Raw genomic sequence first — 19,140 nt, forward strand, 5'->3', positions numbered from 1 at the left:
AAGAGGTGTATTTTAATGCCTCTTTACCTTTGATTTCAGAGCAGAATAATTACAGAGGAAACCATGTAAAACCCTGTGGCAGATTAGGCAAGTGAGTTGGAAATGGGTTCAAATTGTTGCTCTGAAGTAAAGAGGCTACTCTGCACCACAAGGGGGTTCTTTCCTCAGGCAGGCCAGGGGATTAAAAGAAGCCATAAAAGGTCTCTGTAATGGCATCAGTAATGTCTCGCTGCCATTAAAAACGGTGAGAAAAACATCTGCTTTGCATTTTTCACTCCCCTGCTACTCATTTGTCTTTCAAACTGTCTCAGAGAGTGCCTCGGTTTCAGTGTGCTCTGACTTTTTTCAGGATAAGGTTATTTTACAGACTTCACCCGATGAACGTCGGCTTGAAATCAGGATCGTATTTGCAAATGCCAAAACAAGGGCTAATGTGGGCTCGTGAAATATTGTGAAACAGTACGATTGTTTTCTTGTTGGAAGCATTACCATCAAATTGAGAATCTGAGTCCAAACCTGCAGCATTCTTTTTGTTTTCTCCTGCGCTATTGCAAAAAAAGACAGATTTTATAACTATCTGTATCCACGCCCAAATCGCATTCTATGTGCCAGCTTAGAGCAAACACCTTGATTGCTTTATGGTTAGCCCTCTAGCCATTAGAGGTGCACTGTATCCTCCTTCCCTGGGCTTCTGGGAAGCTGGAGCCCCGCAGTAATCTTTTCTCTGCTAACCCTTTAATAAACCATAGCCTGCTTCATTAGCTTCCCCTCACAGTGATTGATCGGTGCCAGTCACAGAAACCCCATCCTCGCCCTGCCCACCTCTCCTCAACCAACTAAAATAAGCCACTTTTTTTTCTTTTTTTTTGTCAGCCAGCTACCACCCATCACACTATTAAAGGAGAGTATTCAGTGTGAGCCAAAGAGGGAGTGGCATCAGCGGCGGATGGCAATGCAACAGTGTTCCTTTTGTTCAAAGGCTGGGTCAAAATCAATTTATAGGATGCACTATACTGTGCTCAGTATATTAGATCCTTACGGGTTCAGATTCTGTCTCGACACATGAAAGGGAAAAGAAAAGAGAGAAGATTCAGTGAGATTTCAACAATGAGCTGTTCATATTACACAGACGAAAATACATTAAGAATGCAGCCTGAGTGAGAAAAATGTAGTGGGATTAAAGGTGCAGTTTATAGAGAGGGTGACTCATTATTTTGCCTATTGCTTAACAGGGCTCACATTAGTGTTAAATTACATTGGCTGTGATTCTATATTACTCATTTCAGGTAGTAATTCTGAGGATGAATGTAGATAGATAATCGTAGAAAATCAAATAAAACGAAAAATGAAAAAGTTTTCCGCAAATTTGGATATCCTTAAATTACACATTAGACCACAGATTATATTATTTGCAAAGGAAAACAGTTAAGTGAGACATTTTCATAGCAACATGAGAAACTGCACTTGAATACTAATTCAGAGAAAAATTATGATGAAAAAAAAACCCACAGTAAATGTGTATCCAGATACCCAGTGTACAAGATCCATTTGTAAGAAGACAAACAATGAGACACACACTGAGTTAAGATACTAAACTTAATGTAAAATACAACCAGCGGGAAGAAGAAAACACATAATCTCATGATAAGAGTGGATAACACAGCATTACTGTAATAATGACATATCATTTCCCTGTCCCCCTCTAAGAGCCGGACTCTTTTCTCTTTAGTAATACCTACAATGTATGTGCGGTGTGATCCTTCACTGCTCCACAGCGGAGGAATAGAGAGATACAGAGGGGAGAGGTGCTAGATGCTGCTCAGCTGCAGTGATAAAGTCAGTAATATCACTATCTCGCCCTCCTCTCCCAAGAATTGCTATAAACCTATTTTGAAAATTGCACCCATATATTCAGCGAAGACAGTTAGCTCATCCCGGTGACAGTGCAAACTTTTAGGCTGAATTATGCCACTGTCATTCAGAGGGGTTTATCAAAGAGGGTCAATAACTCACAGACCCAAATCTGAAGCTGGCCGGCCCAGCGCCTCTCCCTCTCTCTCCTACAGGCAGCTGGTGTGCTGCCATGGAACAGCCTGCTGCTGTTGCTCAGGACACAAGATGGTGCCCAGCACACGACTACATGGACAACACTGGAGGCTGCACCACTCCAGTACAAGCAGCAACTGGATCACACTGGGAAATACTGGACAAGTCGCCAAAAATAACAACACAAAGGTCTTTTTTTTTTGCATTATAATATGTTTTTTGAACTATTTTTTTGTTATGAGTACTTTAATAAAGAACGCAAATATTACGCAGCAAAACAGCAGCATTGTTTTTTTTTGGGGAGCTTTCAGCCCGCGATTAAAGGCATCAACCAATCATGTTGTACGTACACTATATTGTGCAACAACACAGAGACTCCTTGGTCCGAACCAAGATGGCAAACTCTGATTACTCCTTTCAAGCTTGACAAAGGTAGAGCATACCAAATCATCAATTTCATGATTAATCTTTTGGTTTTGTCAATAAAATGGATACACAAAATGTTATTTTCCCACAGATATTGACACATTTTCATAAATTTGTGATAGTGGAAAAAGCTAAAGAAATGTATCAAATAGTCACATAAAAAAAAAAATGAAATAGACTTTTAAAATTGTTGAAATAGACTTTCTGTTGATTCATTGTTTCTGCTCAATTTGAAACACAGCAGTGTCAAATCCCTTATATGACTGAATACATAGGGGAAACAAATCCAGCATTATTATGTAGTGTAGCATGTTTCTTTTTTGTTTCCACATGAAATAAAGATGTCTGTCTTTCCAAACCGACCCCAACGACCGCTGTGATTCAGTGCTGACAAACACTGAGGATGCAGACGAACATTTCTCTGTGTTCTAACAGAAATCTCGTGTTTTCATTATCACTGCTGCATTAAAACTAAAATACATGATGCCATTTTGCACCATCAAAAGGCTCTAAACACATTTCACCCTGACACTTATCTGCAATTAGCCATGTTGGACGTTTGTCATGTGTAAACACAGGATTTGACATTCATTTAAATCGAATGGGCTTTTCCGTGGTTTTTTTTTGCCTGAAGAACATTGCAGTGGGAACTGTTCCCAAAATAAATAAATAAATAAATGATTGAGAGCTGAGTAAATTCTGAATAATTATTGTTAAAACAGACATTTTCTATGTTCCTCTGTAGGTCAAACTATATTTAAGTGTTCCTTTATATCCCCAGCTCTTCCGTGGGACTTTTTCCCACTGCTTTGTCAATAGTCTGAGGGGTGATATCACCTGCAGCTGTTTACAATTAGCTGACTTTTTTTTCCCGCAGCAGTGCTTAAGTTTTACTCACCCTCTTTAAAATCCGTATTTTCCAGATGGCCTAACATTAAAGCTCCTTTATATATGAGCCCGATGCAACTCAACCTGCACGGACCATAATAAGAATTTGATTAATTTTAGAACAGCGTTGTGGAAAGCAGTTGGTTGACTTGAAATAGTCTGTTTGGTTTAGCTAAGAGAGTCTACTTCTTTGGAAATTCTGACTAAAGCCCTTCAGTTACATCAGTTGAAAATGTAACTAAAATGATTTATAATATATATATATACAGTAGCAGTCAAAAGTTTGGACACTGAGAAGGTGTGTCCAAACTTTTGACTGGTACTATATATATATATATGTATATATATATATATATATATATATATATATATGAGGGCCGGTTTTATTTATATACAAATGTATGTACAGGTGACACCGTGTTCACCAAAACACAACCTGCCCTCATTGAGAGAGGCCTTCTGGCTGCTCTACACAAACTACTTCACTGCGTCGGTCAGCAGAAAAAGTGTGTTTGGGTCAGAGTGATACATGCCCACACACTCTCTGTGTAGAGTTAAAGCTGCACTGTAAAAGAAACTGAGGTCTATCAGACTCCCACAGCCACCAGCTATTTTGCATCTTGCAGGCCTCAGATGACAGACAGTTGCAAGACTATCCCGCGCTTACTGTACAGACGGATAATTCTGTTATCATATGTGGCCCAGATTTGGAGCTCAACAATACAGACTAAGTTCTGAGCTCCATAAATCCACTGGTGAAAACTATCAAGTGCCATTTTTTGAGAGTGAGCTGTCACACCGACTGCAAAAGACAAAACAGTGAAGCGAGTATCTGATATGAAGCTGTCCAGATCATCACTTGAGAGTGATTTCACATTTCAACCTACAATTTTGGAATGAAAAACGACCTCCAAATCATAGAGAGTCATAGTTTTCACCATAATCAGATGAATTCTCAGCTTTGCTTAAGTAATCTTTTATTAATATCAAAGAGTCCCACTTATTCCAAGCATAGTTTTTGTAATAACTGTTTATGGGCTTTGATTTTAAATAGGCAGAAACAGTTGCACCAAAACGGTCTTCTAGTTATGGTGCTGTAAGTATAGACCTCCATGAATGGTGTGTCAAGAATAATGATCAATGTGCGATGCTTGCAAACCATATACACACTCTGCTGTGTACGCCTGTAGGGCAGGAGCGCATTCCAGTGAGTGGAGCGTCGCCGCTCTTTATCCAGCCAGAGGTGGAGATGATCCTCTCTCACAGTGGGGCCTTTCCTTTGTGTACACGTGTGTTTAGGGTTGTCTCGGCAACCGCGACTCCGCTCCTTCATTGGGGCCGGGCCGCCGCGCCCTGAGCACTGTTGTGCATAGCGGAGGGGCAGGATCCTGCTAGCGGAGCTAATAGTCTACCTGAGGTTTACTTAAGTAGGTGCACGTGTGTGTGTTGAGTATATATGGCATCATCAAAGCATGCAAATAATTACAGAGACGGGTTATTACTGTATGTGGCTGTTATTTTCATTAACGTTCATTTCCCGTCTCCGGTAAGAGTAAATACCCACCCACTAGCTTAATCACAGGCTTATTTCAAACCAATGCAGTTATCTCTATGATATCATCAAGCCTTCATAACTTGACGATGGATGAGAAATGTATTTTATGAGAAGCAGACTTTTATGTAGAGACAGTGGAGGCATTCTGCATGAAGCAAATACAGACAATAGTGAGTCATCTTTACAATGGGCCTGATTTAAGACTAAATATTGACATACTGTGCTGTGCATTGATCCACGCAAAGATTCTGACATTAACTCACTGTATTATTACAATAACAACCCTGGGCCTCTCTTTTTCTTTTTGACACGGCCTGATACTAATAACATGGAACTGGTCATGTCCAAATGGGAGCTTGTTTTCAGGTCTTTGCAGATTTACGTTGCATTGAAATGCAGGCAACCTTGGCAGGAAATAAGAGATGGGAAAAAAGCCAGCCTTTCATCATTTTCCCCAAATCAGTGGAGGAAATGAATATGGATGCCCTCAGGCGTGAGGGGAAGGAAATTCAGGGGCTGATGAGGTCCCTAAAGGATGCGTCTGGACAGTACCGGAACTTTTCAGCTGGGTCGCTGCCAGGCTGTGAGGCCTGCCATGGAGCATGCAGGAAACACATGCAAACATGAAGACACGCGCACATACAAACACACGCACAAACAGCTAACAATTAAGGGCACATAAAAACACAAGCATGTGCACACAGAGACTGACTAGCTTAACGGCTCTCTTTTTCATCAGAACTTACAGAAACGGGGAAAACAGGTGAGGAGAGCTGTAGAAGGGCAGGTACTTCAAATATAAATAATTGTCTTAAAAAGACTTAAACCGAGTAGAAACATTCTGATAAGGAGAGATATATGTCCATGTGACACCTGACTTCCTGTTTCACCAGGACAATCAAAAGTACCCCTTGTGAACCTTTACAGAGCTACCGATGCAGAACTTGATCAACCACTACGAAAGCCATCCTCCGTCACAAGGAATAAATTATCACTCTCTGCAAGAAGTCTTCACTGCTTCACAGTGGCATGTGAGGATTTGGCAGAGGAGGTATGAGAAGAAGAAAACTGTTTGGATGCACAGAGCCAGCAGCAGTGAGGCCGGAGAGTCAAGTGCCCCCTTGCTACTTGGGTGCAACCGATCCACCACATCAACGACTAATTCACTGAGGGTGAAAGGCATTCCTGGTCAGGGATTATAGCAGCCTTAAAGGGAGCCATTCAAGGCTGCAAAAAGAGCAGTGGCTCTGAATGGAAAGAAACAAGCCATATTCCAAAAGAATCAGAAGTGCATATGATAACATATGAAGTTGATTGTGATAACTGATATGATTGTTTTACATTGTTAAGGTTACTGGTTGCAGGTTTAATGAGATTTTGGCCAACAAGGTCGGCTGCCACATTATCCTGTTGTTAGAGACCAACAGTGAGATTATAAATAATTTGGTGCAATGTTCAGGTTTTGAGCCAGAACGGCAATGACCCATCACTAGAACCTGAACCCAACTGTCCTCCATTAAATCAAGCTGTTAGCAGGCTTCTCAGTTTAAGATTTTTACAACATTTATTTCAAGAGTTAGCTCAACTACAACATGGGAATGTGCTCTCTTTAACACAAGGATTGTGTCTTTTTGCTGTTTTCTTGATACAGATGAATTTTTAAGTTATTTTAAAGATGACTTCAAGCGAAAATGCTAATTAAATATTTAATAATGGCATGACCCTGATAAAACAAAGGGGCATTCTTTATGGTTCTCGAGAACAGCTCATCTCACGCTGTCTCCAAGTGAGTGGAGAAGAGTTTGGTTGTAAGGTTAGTATATCCAGCATCCTGCAGCAAAAGTGACCTACAGTCAATGGTAGCCCTGAAGCTCCGCCCCCGCTGCTGCACAGAGCAGAATCGCTTCTTTATTCAAAGTTTATTAATATCGAATGTGGTTTTTGTTCAAATGGCACCAACTCTGCATGTCTTTGGGTCCCCAGGAATACACCCACAAAGTGAAGTAGATTGGATGGACGTTTCTCCAGATATGCGAGGGATAAACACATGTACCTACATACATACGTAGAGACAGAGTCCTTGCTTTATAGTTAGTTATGATTTTACAATTCCCTAAATATTCTTATTTGTACAGTTTAATCGAAACAAACCTAGCTGTATATGTGTCTAGTGTTCATTATCAATTTAAGGCCCATTTGAGCCCCTCCCACACAATCTGGCTTAAACACTGACTGACTCACACTTAGACTTACTAATATAAGTGGGTAAGTAAGTGTGGAAAATATGAGTAGAGCTCTGGTCAGACATATGAGCAGGTATGATCTGAGATATTTCTGTGATTCATATAAATCAGATATGATTCAGACACAGTCGATCTCACCTTTCCCTCTCATCCAAACCAGGTTTCTACACCCAAGTAAAAACACCCCGACTCTCTATTATAGTGATGATGGAGCAGATCATTCTCGTGTTATTTCCAGACCCTTCGCTGACCAGCCGCTGCACCACTTTCCTGCTCGGGTCACTCTGTGTTAAAGTCAAGGCCTTTGGCGAAAGCAATGATCTGTGTGTGACCTCTGTTACATTTCAGTGATGAGTGAGCCTGTGGCGACAGTTACCAGGGATACACTATACAGCGCAGAAAGGACATGTCAGTCACCGACAGAGTGAGTCAGACAGACAGCTAGAGGGACAGGTAGACAGACACCAGACAGAATAGGAGCTAAATATAACAAGAACTGCTTTTGACAGGAGGACAAATGGCCACACAGAAAGAAGCAACTATGCAAATATTCAATAAGGATATCCTATATGTCAATTTCATGGGGGATTTTAAAGTTGTAGTCGCTTGACAGCTGAGTAGCCTTAGGTGCGTCAGGTCTGAGTTAAAAGTTTGGAGATCTGGAAATAATCCGACAAATGTTTCAAGCTTTTCTAGACTTTCTACGAGCGCCGTGAGTACAATGAGACAGGCATGTAGACAGACAGCGAGCGGCGACTACGCCGGACAAAATGTCTTTAGGGTTCCCAATAGACTCTGTTTCACCAGACTGAATAGCTTTGCTGACTGCCACAACACTGACCTCCTACTGACACAGAGAAAATGACCACTTTCTACAACTTTAAAATGGCCTGGGGGGAGCACGAGATACCAGCACTGGAAATACAACAGACAATTGCTGACTCAATGTTTGTCAGGATATGGGAAGGAGGAAAATATGTCCTTGACAACTTAAACGGTTTTGGATGGAACACGACTTATTTTGACAGTTAGTTCTATATCAATGACTTTTTTTTATTTATTTTTCATAGCAGGCAGACACAGAAGCACACATACTTCAAGACAAAAACGTGTTCTTCAAAGGATCTCTCGACGTATTGAGAGCAAGCTTTAGAAAATAAATAAAGGATGATAGGAATAACCTTGTCACATCGGATGTGACAAGTGAGGATGACCAGGTCTAACCGGGTTTCCTGTGACACGCACACCTGTATTACTATTATCAGCCTAATGAAAAACAGCAGTAACACAGCACCATTATTTTTCTACGCTCCCTAAGGTGCAATGCAGGCCTATTAGACCTTTCAGTTTATCAACACACACACACACACACACACATTTGGCCTCACACACTAAAGGCCCATAAAATATGACTGTAACATATTGTACTATTATAGTTTGCTTTTAGAGGACTCCCTGTCACTCAGTTAATCTTAAGAATGCTGTTCTGGTTTACAAGAAACAGCTGAAAACCCAAGCTGAGAAACGCAGTCTCGTCTTGATAGGCAGGATGACTTATGGCTGCTCTGGCTAGCAACCTCTTGAATGTCTGCGCTGAGATATATGACGAACAGGCAAACGTGGGAGGACGTGGAGTCCCTGAAATTCTTGTAAAAGGGGGGGGAAGGTGATGAATCTGCATCTGCCCTTAACACTACAGCAAATGTGGACATACTGTAGTGAGGTCATGCGTATCATTTTTGTGTTTGAAAAAGCAAAAACATTTCCCTGTTGGGTTTTATTAAAGCTAAATCCAATACATCCACAGTGTTTAAAGAAGGTTGCTGCCAGCTGGACGGACTACACTGAAAGCCTGACTTCTGCCAACCCTGCGATGGGCCTAGCATGGCGGAATTTGGGTGACGATGACATCACCACGCAAACCCCCCCCTTGTAACATGTGTGTGACGTGTTCCCACTGGCAGCCTCTGGCATCATGTTTGCTCTCAGTCAGACACAGTTGGACCATAATTAGACATGCCGCTTCCTGTACAAAGACCTCCCTGTGTAATATTAATCATGTGAGGATAAAGTTGTAAATCCATCCTCGGAAATCCCCCCCTCTTGTCATGTGTTCTTAACTTGAAGAAAGGGGGCTCTTCTTTGTCGGGGCGCAGAGCATCAGTTTGAACAGATGTCGGCAAAGCGAGAAGCAACACGGGAATTGATAAAGAACATTATAAGGATTTGAATGTAGCGTTTTCATAACATTATGATAAGTTGAGTATCTGCCATATGCCCCTATGGCCTGATCTCCATTGTGTGGGACTAGGTTTCTATGATGATGTAGAAAATCATTGTGAGTCGATTTTGTGGGGTATTTAGTGAAATTAGTTCATCTTCATGGAATATCATGGCATATAAAATGCTGCAGAATAATATTTTTGGTTTCCCAGCATTCATTTTCTTCTCTAAATTATACCATTCGTCATGCACTCGTTACAAAGACAGTCAATTTTGAACCAATTCCAATTGCCTCTAATTTTTAACTGAAATAATACAAGATGCACATTTTTCATCTGCCTGACATCCATTGACTTTATTATTGTATGGAAATGCCAGACTGCGGCTGAATAAACACAAAGCAAAGTCAACATTATTCACACTTTGAGATTAAGTCTATTCTTAGTTGTTACTCTTTCCAAGTTATCAAACTCAAAGTCAAACAAATTATAAGCCCTTTAAAAAAAAAAAGGAAAAAAATGTATTTAGAGTTTGAAAAGTTGTTTATCTAAGACACACTCTATTGCAGGTAGCAGGGCCGATAAACTGATCATTTTAAGTAGCTCGTAAGAGCATATAGGCCAAGCCATAGGCTACATCACCGACATGTTGTGTGCTTCTCCTTAATCAAGTTGTAAGTACAACAGAATTATTCTACATTCATCACGGACACCTAAGCTGTCACTGCTGTTTAATGAGTATCAATTAAGCTGTTTCAACAGACTAGCTCAGCACATACTGGAGACACAAACAGGCAGGCGCAGCCCTCAGGAGCAGGCTCTGAACACAATGCGGTGCAGAGTCTCCGAGGTAGTTTAGGTACAGGATTAGGGCTAAAATAAAGCAAATGTTGGGCGTTTTCATTCAGAGAACAATCAAAGACAGCTCATTGTCTTTTAGTTCATACAGTAAAACAAACATTTACACATGCTTATTACCTTTTTTTTAACACTTTAATCTTAAAGGTAAAATTAGTCTGCTCTTTGTTCTTGTGTTGTAATATTTCTCAGGTTTTTTTCTTTTAAACATTTTGATCTAGATGGATTTATATATGCCTTTTGGTTTCTGCATGTTTGAACCTACAAGAGTCTTTTTCAAGAGAAATACTGTTGCTGTTAGGTTTGTGCTGACGCTTTAGTATATTTATTTTTAATGTCATTATTACCTGGGAGTTTGGCAACATTGTTTTTTATGCATTCATGCCAGTAAAGCACATTGAATTGAAAATTAAGAATCATTTAGTAATTTTTTGTAATGATTTCAAGATTTTTGCCCATGTTTGCTGGTACTGTAATTATACATCATTTTAAAACAAATTACTGTGCAATCAGAAGTATTTTAATCACAATCATATCAATTAAAAACATTATCACTAAATACAAAAAGGCATACTGTAAATTATATTGTCATTCATGTCCATATTTTGGCTTCAACAAAAACTTTCACCCTCGCGGTGTCAGGGGCCGAATCTTAATGTGTCTCATATGGTGCGGGAGCCACTGGATCCCCTGCCCTGATAAAAAAACGAACTCTTTATTCTCGTCACTTTACATTCAGTTTGACATTAAAACTTGTTTGCTGCTCACAAAAAAAAACTATCAAATGAGCCATTCGGTATTTGAAAGCTTTGCTAATTAGAAAGCTGGAGTTTCTATCCCCCAAATCAGCGTTTCTATTGAGAGAAGAGTTTGTTAGATTGCAACACTGAAAGCATTAACAATAGGTGGAACAATTAGCCAGCTAACGGTGCTGCTTGGTCTCCATTGCAATTGTACTGATTCAAATTGTTACTTAACTATTTTATGTCTTTAATTTGTAAGTGAAGCTCTAACTTGAGCTGTTTTAAGCAATATGTAGGATTACAATTAAACAAACTAAATGTTTGTTAAATGTAGTTAAACCATCCGGTGGACTATCACATTTATAGTGAATAAAGGTTAACGATGTCGTGTGAAACATTGTGGCTCTTGATTCATAAAATAAAAATAAAAACATATTTTATTAGTAGATATATCATAGGCTGCTTTGATGGTTTAGTAAATCATCAAATCAAAAACAATTATACATTTGATGTAGAATGTGACCTGCTCTTTATTACTCGTGCATGCTGCCTCTATGGCCGTGCCACTCAAACACACCAGTTTAAATCAGAGAGTTTAAGGTGTTCAGTTGGAGTTCATTATGGGGTGAGGGCTGTAAAATACATTCAACTGTGATTATTTCTGCTTGCTTATTTTGATGGCACTAAGTCTATATAACATGTAATATAAATATAAACAAAGATCAGAAATATAGGGACTCATTTTGCACTGCAACATGGGGGAATTTAGAAATACATTATTTTGCTTTGACTGGCTGATTAACTGATTCATTTGGACTGATGGTTTGCCAAAGCTATTTAAAACAAACCGACAATAGCTCATTACGAATCAGTACATTCTTGATTGGCTGTAATAACAGGCGCATGTTCATTTCTTATTTCTTTTTTTCTACCAGAGTGTGACTGAATTGTACAAAGTGTGAAAGCCTCTGTTTGACCCGCATGGAGAGACAGAAGATCACAGGCCAGGAAGGTCAACGGAGCCGGTGAAACATTGACTTGATTCATCAAATTAGGTCCTATGTAATTGCGCTGCATGACGACTCATAAAACATGTAGGCTATAAAGCTGTCCGGAAGCCATCAGCCTCGTGCTGAATGAAGTTACAAAAGGTGCAAGGTTCACAGCTTCATACAGTGCTCAAGTTAAGTGTCCAGGAGCACTTCCTCCGGTCGTGACCTCACTGTGTGCCGTAACCGCGGTGATCAGAAAGCCGAGACACATCTACATTTTGAGTTTTGCTTATTATGAAATGAAAGTGGGTTTTACATTAGTTCATTGATATAAATGACTGTTCATATCCTATCTTACAGTGTTTAAATAATATGTGTCGCTTATTTTAAATTGAAAAGTGTTTAATTACTTTTCACTTTGCCAGGAAATGAGTTCTTTACAAACCAATAATATTTTTCTCCAGATGTGACTCATAAGCTTTAGAAGAGTAAATGCATAAACTAAAATATATTACATAAGTGTTATTGCTATATGAAGAATGCAGCTACAAACAGTAGCAATGTGTATGATTACTTCCGATATCGTATCCGCTGTTGTCGAAACACAGTCTTAATAAACAAATTTCCCAATCTCCACAACACCTGAATGCATATTTAGCGGACTGACCTCTCGGAGAATTGTGGTGCATGCAGTGTGAAGGCAGTTTACCTTTGTAATTGTTACAGATCACACCATTAGCACAATATTGTCATAGCTCCTGCTCCTGCAGTCGGTAGCAGCTGAGGGTTAATTTGCATAATAAATCTTAATTGAAGCTCATTAAGGATTAGATAAGAAGCAAATCAGGTACACCGGATAACTTAAAAGATTAATGTTTTCTCAATTTTTTTGGGGCGCTCCTAGTTGAAGGGGAATGTCACATTCGTTCATTGCGAGGCATTTTGCATCATTGCGTGCTATATTGTTTTAAATTCAACTTAGACATGAAAATTTAAATCATGACCTTTAGAGTTTGCACAAATGGTGCTTTGAATGATCATCCAAGGTGCTTCTTAATAAAAGCAGTGCATCCATGAGCTGGTCTACACCTCTGACATCAGAACACAGGGATTTTTAAAGCTGTAAAGGGCTTTGAAAAAATATGATATGGCAACTTCCTTCAAAAGCATCTCGGGTTAGTTTAACCTGATCCGGCTGTGATTGTTTTTAAAGACCATATGGCCAACGTTTATGCCCTCTGACTGACTATACATGTAGGTCAACAACTACAAGATTGATGTCCTCACTTAAATCTCCTTGACTCTGTATGGAGAAGAGATGACGTGCTCTTGACAAAACTGCAGATGATATGAATTACAAAGGCATAAACAATGGTGGGAATGTCTATCATTACAGTAATACAAAGCACATGAGGTGCAGTGCATTTGACCATAAACCCTATAAAACATGCCATACCTCCTCCTTGTAATCAATACCAGGCCCATGGTGCTACTGTATTAACTGTAAGCTTGCCTTGCATTCTTATCCTCTAAATCCACATAAATGAAACAACCCAAGCCATAAAGTCTCCTTCTTATTTTTCCTCTGTAAATCATTATATCTGTGGGGACCTGGACAAAATACCATAACATAATTTCTTTTGTACTTGGGATGTCTAGCAGAAATAATGAGTTTTAGCCCGCTCGCAATAAACTCTCCCAATATTCTAGTTATTGTCAGACTTAATGAGTAAGAAAAAAACAAAACAAAAAAAACATAACAAGAAATAGTCTCTTTTCTGCAGTGATGATCACATGGAAACATTATCCACATGAATCACCCCAACGGCATATCAAATTGTGTCATTTGCCTGGAAACTAGTGCAGGTCTCAGAGGGAAGGCAAGGTGAATGAGCAGTTGCTGTAGAGAGGTGCAACACTGCACAGGCTCTTGCTTTGAGACCAATCATAACAGGCTGTTTTTTCCACACAGGAGAGAGCGCAGAGCGGAGGAGAGAGATCAATGTGCTGGAGGGCACAGGAGTCTTGGTTCTTATCACCTAGACAGTGCACCACCCTGTCTGCCTCTCACGCAAACAAAAGCCTTCGCAAACTATTAGCTATCTACACCTGTCACCTAACTGGCATGCAGGAGAAAAATCCGATGGGATCACACTAAAAACCACCTGACTTTACGTTAGTATTTTTTTCTTTCTTCTTACTGTAGTAAGAATATAGAGCATGAAAACTAGCTGATGAGGAGAAAGTTATTAAAGGGTGTCTCTATGGGGAGCGCCTGCAAGTTAGAAAGTTGCAAGCATTGCAACAAAGTGCATCTATATGGTTTGGTGTGCTCATAAGCCAACGCTGGATTTGATCAAAACTAAACATTTGCCTTGTTGATATCAATCCAGAGAGATGCAGTGCACTGAAAAATATAAAGATTCAATGCCCGCTAATGATAATGTCTCTGAGCAACTTTACTCAAGAAAGAGTTTTGCATTTAGTATGGGTAAATAAAAAATAAAAAACAGCTGACAAAGTGAAACTCTTATAAACTAGTATCTGGTTTTAAGTGGAGCTTTTCACATTTCATTGTATGAATTCTGATTTGTTGAATGTGCACAAATTCCCATCTCTGCATTGAAAAGTGCATGAAGAAGAGCTTCACTGCAGTCCATGCTCATACAGTAAAACAATCCAAGTATCAAAATGATCAAAATGGCACATTGAGACTATTCATATAGCTACAATCACATTATTTGGTTTCCAAGGCCAACAAGGACCTTTGCCCAATTTTTTTATATATTGTTATTTTTTTTCTGGAGTACACAGTGAGATTTTGTTCTTCACTCTGTACATTTCAAAAGCTAAAAAAAAAGGTGATGCTGTCGTTTTGTAATCTGTCTTTACAATATTGTTCCATTTGGTCATTTTCATAATTCAATCGTTAACCTGATTACACAGATACTAAACCAGTAACGCTACAGCCAATGGGAACTGCCGTTTCCTGCAGCTAATCAGATCTCATACGGAGAATGTTGGAATGGCAAAAATATGAGCGGCCATGCACATAATTGCAAAAATAATAAAAAATATTAATCATCATATTTATAATGTGGTTATCAGAGATCAAATGTGGCCTTGAAGACAAAAACACCAGGGATATTACACACAGACTTAAAATAAAAAAAATAAAAAAATTTAAGTCGCATTTAAGTGCGAGTATCATTCTCTTTTTGTTTCTCAATGTGTAACAAATGTTAATGAATTTAAGCAAACCAAAGACAAAATGAAATGTTGTTATAATGGCTGCAGACAAAAGATTAGTGTTGTGATACAAAAAAACCCAAGAGGGTGGTAATCTGGTATCAAAAAATATATATAAGACATCATTGTATTTGCTGCCATTTTCCTCCCAGCCTTTGTCATTCAAAATGGACTTCCTTTTTCTACCTAAACTGGATAAACAACATCTGCCTTGATCGTAGGATGTTTTCTGAACAAACCACTTAGGAGGAATTTCTGCTAGCCAATTCCCACAAGCTGCTGTCAGTCACTAGCTGGCACTGCAACACTTAATGCCTTTGTCTGTTCTCCAATTTATCTTGTTAACAGCAAATTGGGCTAACGGTTTGAGGCGCAGAGCTATTGTAAAAAAAAAACCTAAAAAAACAGTAAGAGGAATACTCCCACGGCCGCAAAATAACATATGGCTCCTTTCACTCAAAAATGCATCCCATGCACTTATAGGGCTTTAGGTTTACACCATGTATAAACCTGATACACACATTTCAACCTGGGATCTGTGGCCTGATAGCCGCCTGTCTTAGTGATGCTTTCTCAATGATAAAACAAAGGTTTAGTGCATCCTATTCTGGACCGGTGAGTAATTGGCATTTTACATTACCATACAAACCATGTATGCAAAGGAAGTAAATCAGAAACAACTGGCCTTTACTAGTACGTCTGTGGTCCCACATTCACAAATATGCCTATTAATAATACAATTCCCAGAGGAGATTACAAGCACCCTGGATGCCGAATGTCCTCTGAATTAATGTTGAGCTGGGGATGGATTCTTTTTTTATTTTTTTTTTACATCACCTTGCAAAATGCTATTTCCACCAAGAAGGATACTGCATCTTTAAGAGCCCTCCAAAAAAAATGAACCCCATTCCTTTGCATCTTCCATGCTCTTATTTCAATACTCCTCTCTCCTTGTTCCCCCTCCACACATCATTAAACATATTATTATAACATGACTGTCAGCCTGCGTCTCTCTTCGCTCCATTCTTGCTCTGCCAGGTAATCAATTTGTCGTCACTCTCTGTAACCCCAGTAAAGTCATCAAGTGAAATGAGTTACAGCTGCAAAGAGCCTTCAAGAATACAGGAGAAAAAAAAAAGGAAAAAAAAATGAACGCGAGAAAAATGACAACACAGCCCAGGAATATTCCGCCGCTTGATAGCACATCCCAGGTCTTGAAGATGAAATATTAATGCACAATTTGTTTATCTGCAGGCCCACATCTCTCCAGTGCCGAGCTGTTAATTTTCTATCGGCACAGACAACGGATCAGTCAGTCATGAACTCTTCACAGCCATTACCGGGAGACATTTTGATTAAGTATTCCTAATGTAGTGGATAGGAAAGAATGAAAACACTCTGCCTGCCAACTTTTGATTGACCATTAAGCCACTGATGAATGTGCCTGTCAAAGAGGAGACAATTACCTCAACAATGAAGAAACTCTTCTGGAAGGCTTATTTCTCTATAGGGCTGACACATTTACCAGAGTACAGGCGAGGCAGCTGAGAGCGTGTAAAGGGATCACTTAGGCATCTTCTCAAAAGTTCTCTGAATAAAAACCGGGGGCATTGTTTTTAAGAAAAGGGGGCTTTTGGAGGCTGAAATGTGGGAAAAATATTTAGTGTGTGACTGTATGGCAGCAAGAGCTTTTGTGCCTGTGTGTGTGTGTGTGTGTGTGTGTGTGTGTGTGTGTGTGTGTGTGTGTGTGTGTGTGTGTGTGTGTGTGTGTGTGTGTGTGTGTGTGTGCGTACATGTGTATGTGTAAACTGAGAGTGTGCCGGGCAGATAAGGGTTTCAGTATCTTAAGCGGGTATAAAGAGACGCTATTATTGGCAGAGAACAATCGCCATCTGGTTGCTACATCCGCAACCATAATAAAGACTGATAACTTCTCAACGCACCACAACCAAGTAATTGCATCCTCATACGCTGAAATACCATTGATCAATCTAGTTTTTAATCCACCAGCTCCATCATAACGAGGCAGTTTTGAAGGCACAAAAAAAGAAATCATATAAAGTAGAACCGCAAAGACTGCAGTAAAATAAGGTCAAGTTTAACATAGATTTTGACCTTGTGAATGTGAACATTTTCTTAAGGAGAAGCGCATTTTGGGGAGAAGAATATAAAAAAAAAAGAAACATTTTGTGGAATGTTTTGGTGTCTATTAGAAGAGAGGAAACGCTGAGATTTAGTGTCCCAAAAGAGCTAAATTATGAAAAGAAAACACAAACGTTACCACATGAAACCAGTTTACAGTTGACACATTGAGCTAAACTGTGTGAGGGCCTCTTTGAAGATGAGATGTATTCAACACACTGTTAATTTGACGCACAAACACTAGACGGCACGCAAACACATGGTGGATTCTTCTGAATTACACTGCTGACCAAAAAGGTGAAATCTGTGTGTTTTGGAGGTGAGTGTGAGTGTGTGTGTGTGTGAGTGTGTGTGTGTGTGTGAGCGTCCTCATCTCTCTGCCAGCAGAATGGATGGAGTGCAAGTGTGTGTGTGTGTGTCCGTGTGAGTGTGAGTGAGTGAAACCCATTCTCCATTTGTCCTTAAGATTATGAAGAGTTCATACAGAGTTCATCTGCTACGGATACAGCGGCTCCACATCCTTCAGCCCCTCTCTGCTCTTGAAGAGGGTCAAATGAAAACACACTGAAGCGGGTTGTGTGCTTTCTTAAACTGTGGGTGCAAACCAAACTTTCTGATCAATAGATGAATAAATCCCCGCGTGCCATGTTACGGGATTATCAGGGAAATTAGTACACAGCTTTTGTTGTCTGTTTAAATCCTAACGAGCTTTCTTTGGTATTTGTGTTATTAGTCTTTTTAATTCACCTCCAACTGCAGAAGCAGCCTGTGATGCTGCAACCATTCCCTATTGTTTTACCATTTGACTTTCTGACAGCAGTACGGTGCCAGAACGGTGTAACCAGGCCCACTGTTGGAGCACTTAACAGAATCTGGTGGTCACATGAAAATGAGTTATATTTCAGTAGTATTAAATCCATTATGAGCACAGATAGAACTGTGTCCATGTTCCTCACCACAGTACACATACAGTTATATAACTGGAGCCTACTAAATCCGAACCAACTACAAAAAAAAAATAAAAAATAAAAACCCTGCGTAAATACCTGCGTCTGATGCAAATCTATTGGGGGGGGGGGTCCCACATGATAAAAGTTTGAGGGGGGGAGAACCATGTGCTATAGGCGAGCTATACAGAGAACCATAACAAAGATGATACACACATATTACACTCATATTAATACAGAGAGAATAAAGAAGAAGAAGAAGAAGAAGAAGAAGAAGAGTAATAACAGATTAAATAAATGGCTTACCCGCAGCCCGTTTGGGCGCCTGCTGTTTCCGCCGTGGCATTTTTGTTGGAGTCGCAGTTCACTACTGTGCCCAGGTGAAATCTGAATGCGGTCTACGATAGTCCATGCATAGAGAGAGAGAGAGAGAGAGAGAGAGAGAGAGAGAGAGAGAGAGAGAGAGAGAGAGAGAGAGAGAGAGCGTGTGTGTGTGTGTGTGCGTGTCTTTATGTTGTCTCTCGGAGTAGTTCAGTGTCTCTCACTATGAAACAAAATCCAGTTAGGAATCGTTTTCAACGGGGAAACAGATGTTCAGTCGGGCTTGTTCTTTCCACCTTCTTCTTCTTCTTCTTCTTCTTCTTCTTCTTCTTCTTCTTCTTCTTCTTCCTCCTCCTACGGGCTGCGATTCGTCTCCTTTCACCCTCCGCTTTTGTCCATCAGTGCCACATATGTTGATCGACGCGTGTCAGTCAGTCAGTCAGTCCCGCAGGCAGGTCTCTCCGGCGGATAATACTGTGGAGGGAATGCGCGTAAAGGCGTCCCGGTA

General features: G+C 39.9%; 1 protein-coding gene across 1 annotated transcript in view; it reads right to left on the reverse strand.

The window, feature by feature from the left end:
- The window catches only part of LOC129099920 (teashirt homolog 2), a 38,990-nt gene extending 20,071 nt beyond the window's left edge, over positions 1 to 18,919 (reverse strand). The window contains exon 1 of the mRNA XM_054609367.1: positions 18,618 to 18,919. Coding sequence (XP_054465342.1) covers positions 18,618 to 18,657 — 40 coding nt within the window. The 5' untranslated portion in view covers positions 18,658 to 18,919. The remainder of the gene's footprint in view (positions 1 to 18,617) is intronic.
- Between the last annotated feature and the right edge of the window lie 221 nt (positions 18,920 to 19,140).

Source organism: Anoplopoma fimbria, chromosome 12 (assembly GCF_027596085.1).
Source record: "Anoplopoma fimbria isolate UVic2021 breed Golden Eagle Sablefish chromosome 12, Afim_UVic_2022, whole genome shotgun sequence".
Lineage (NCBI taxonomy): Eukaryota > Metazoa > Chordata > Actinopteri > Perciformes > Anoplopomatidae > Anoplopoma > Anoplopoma fimbria.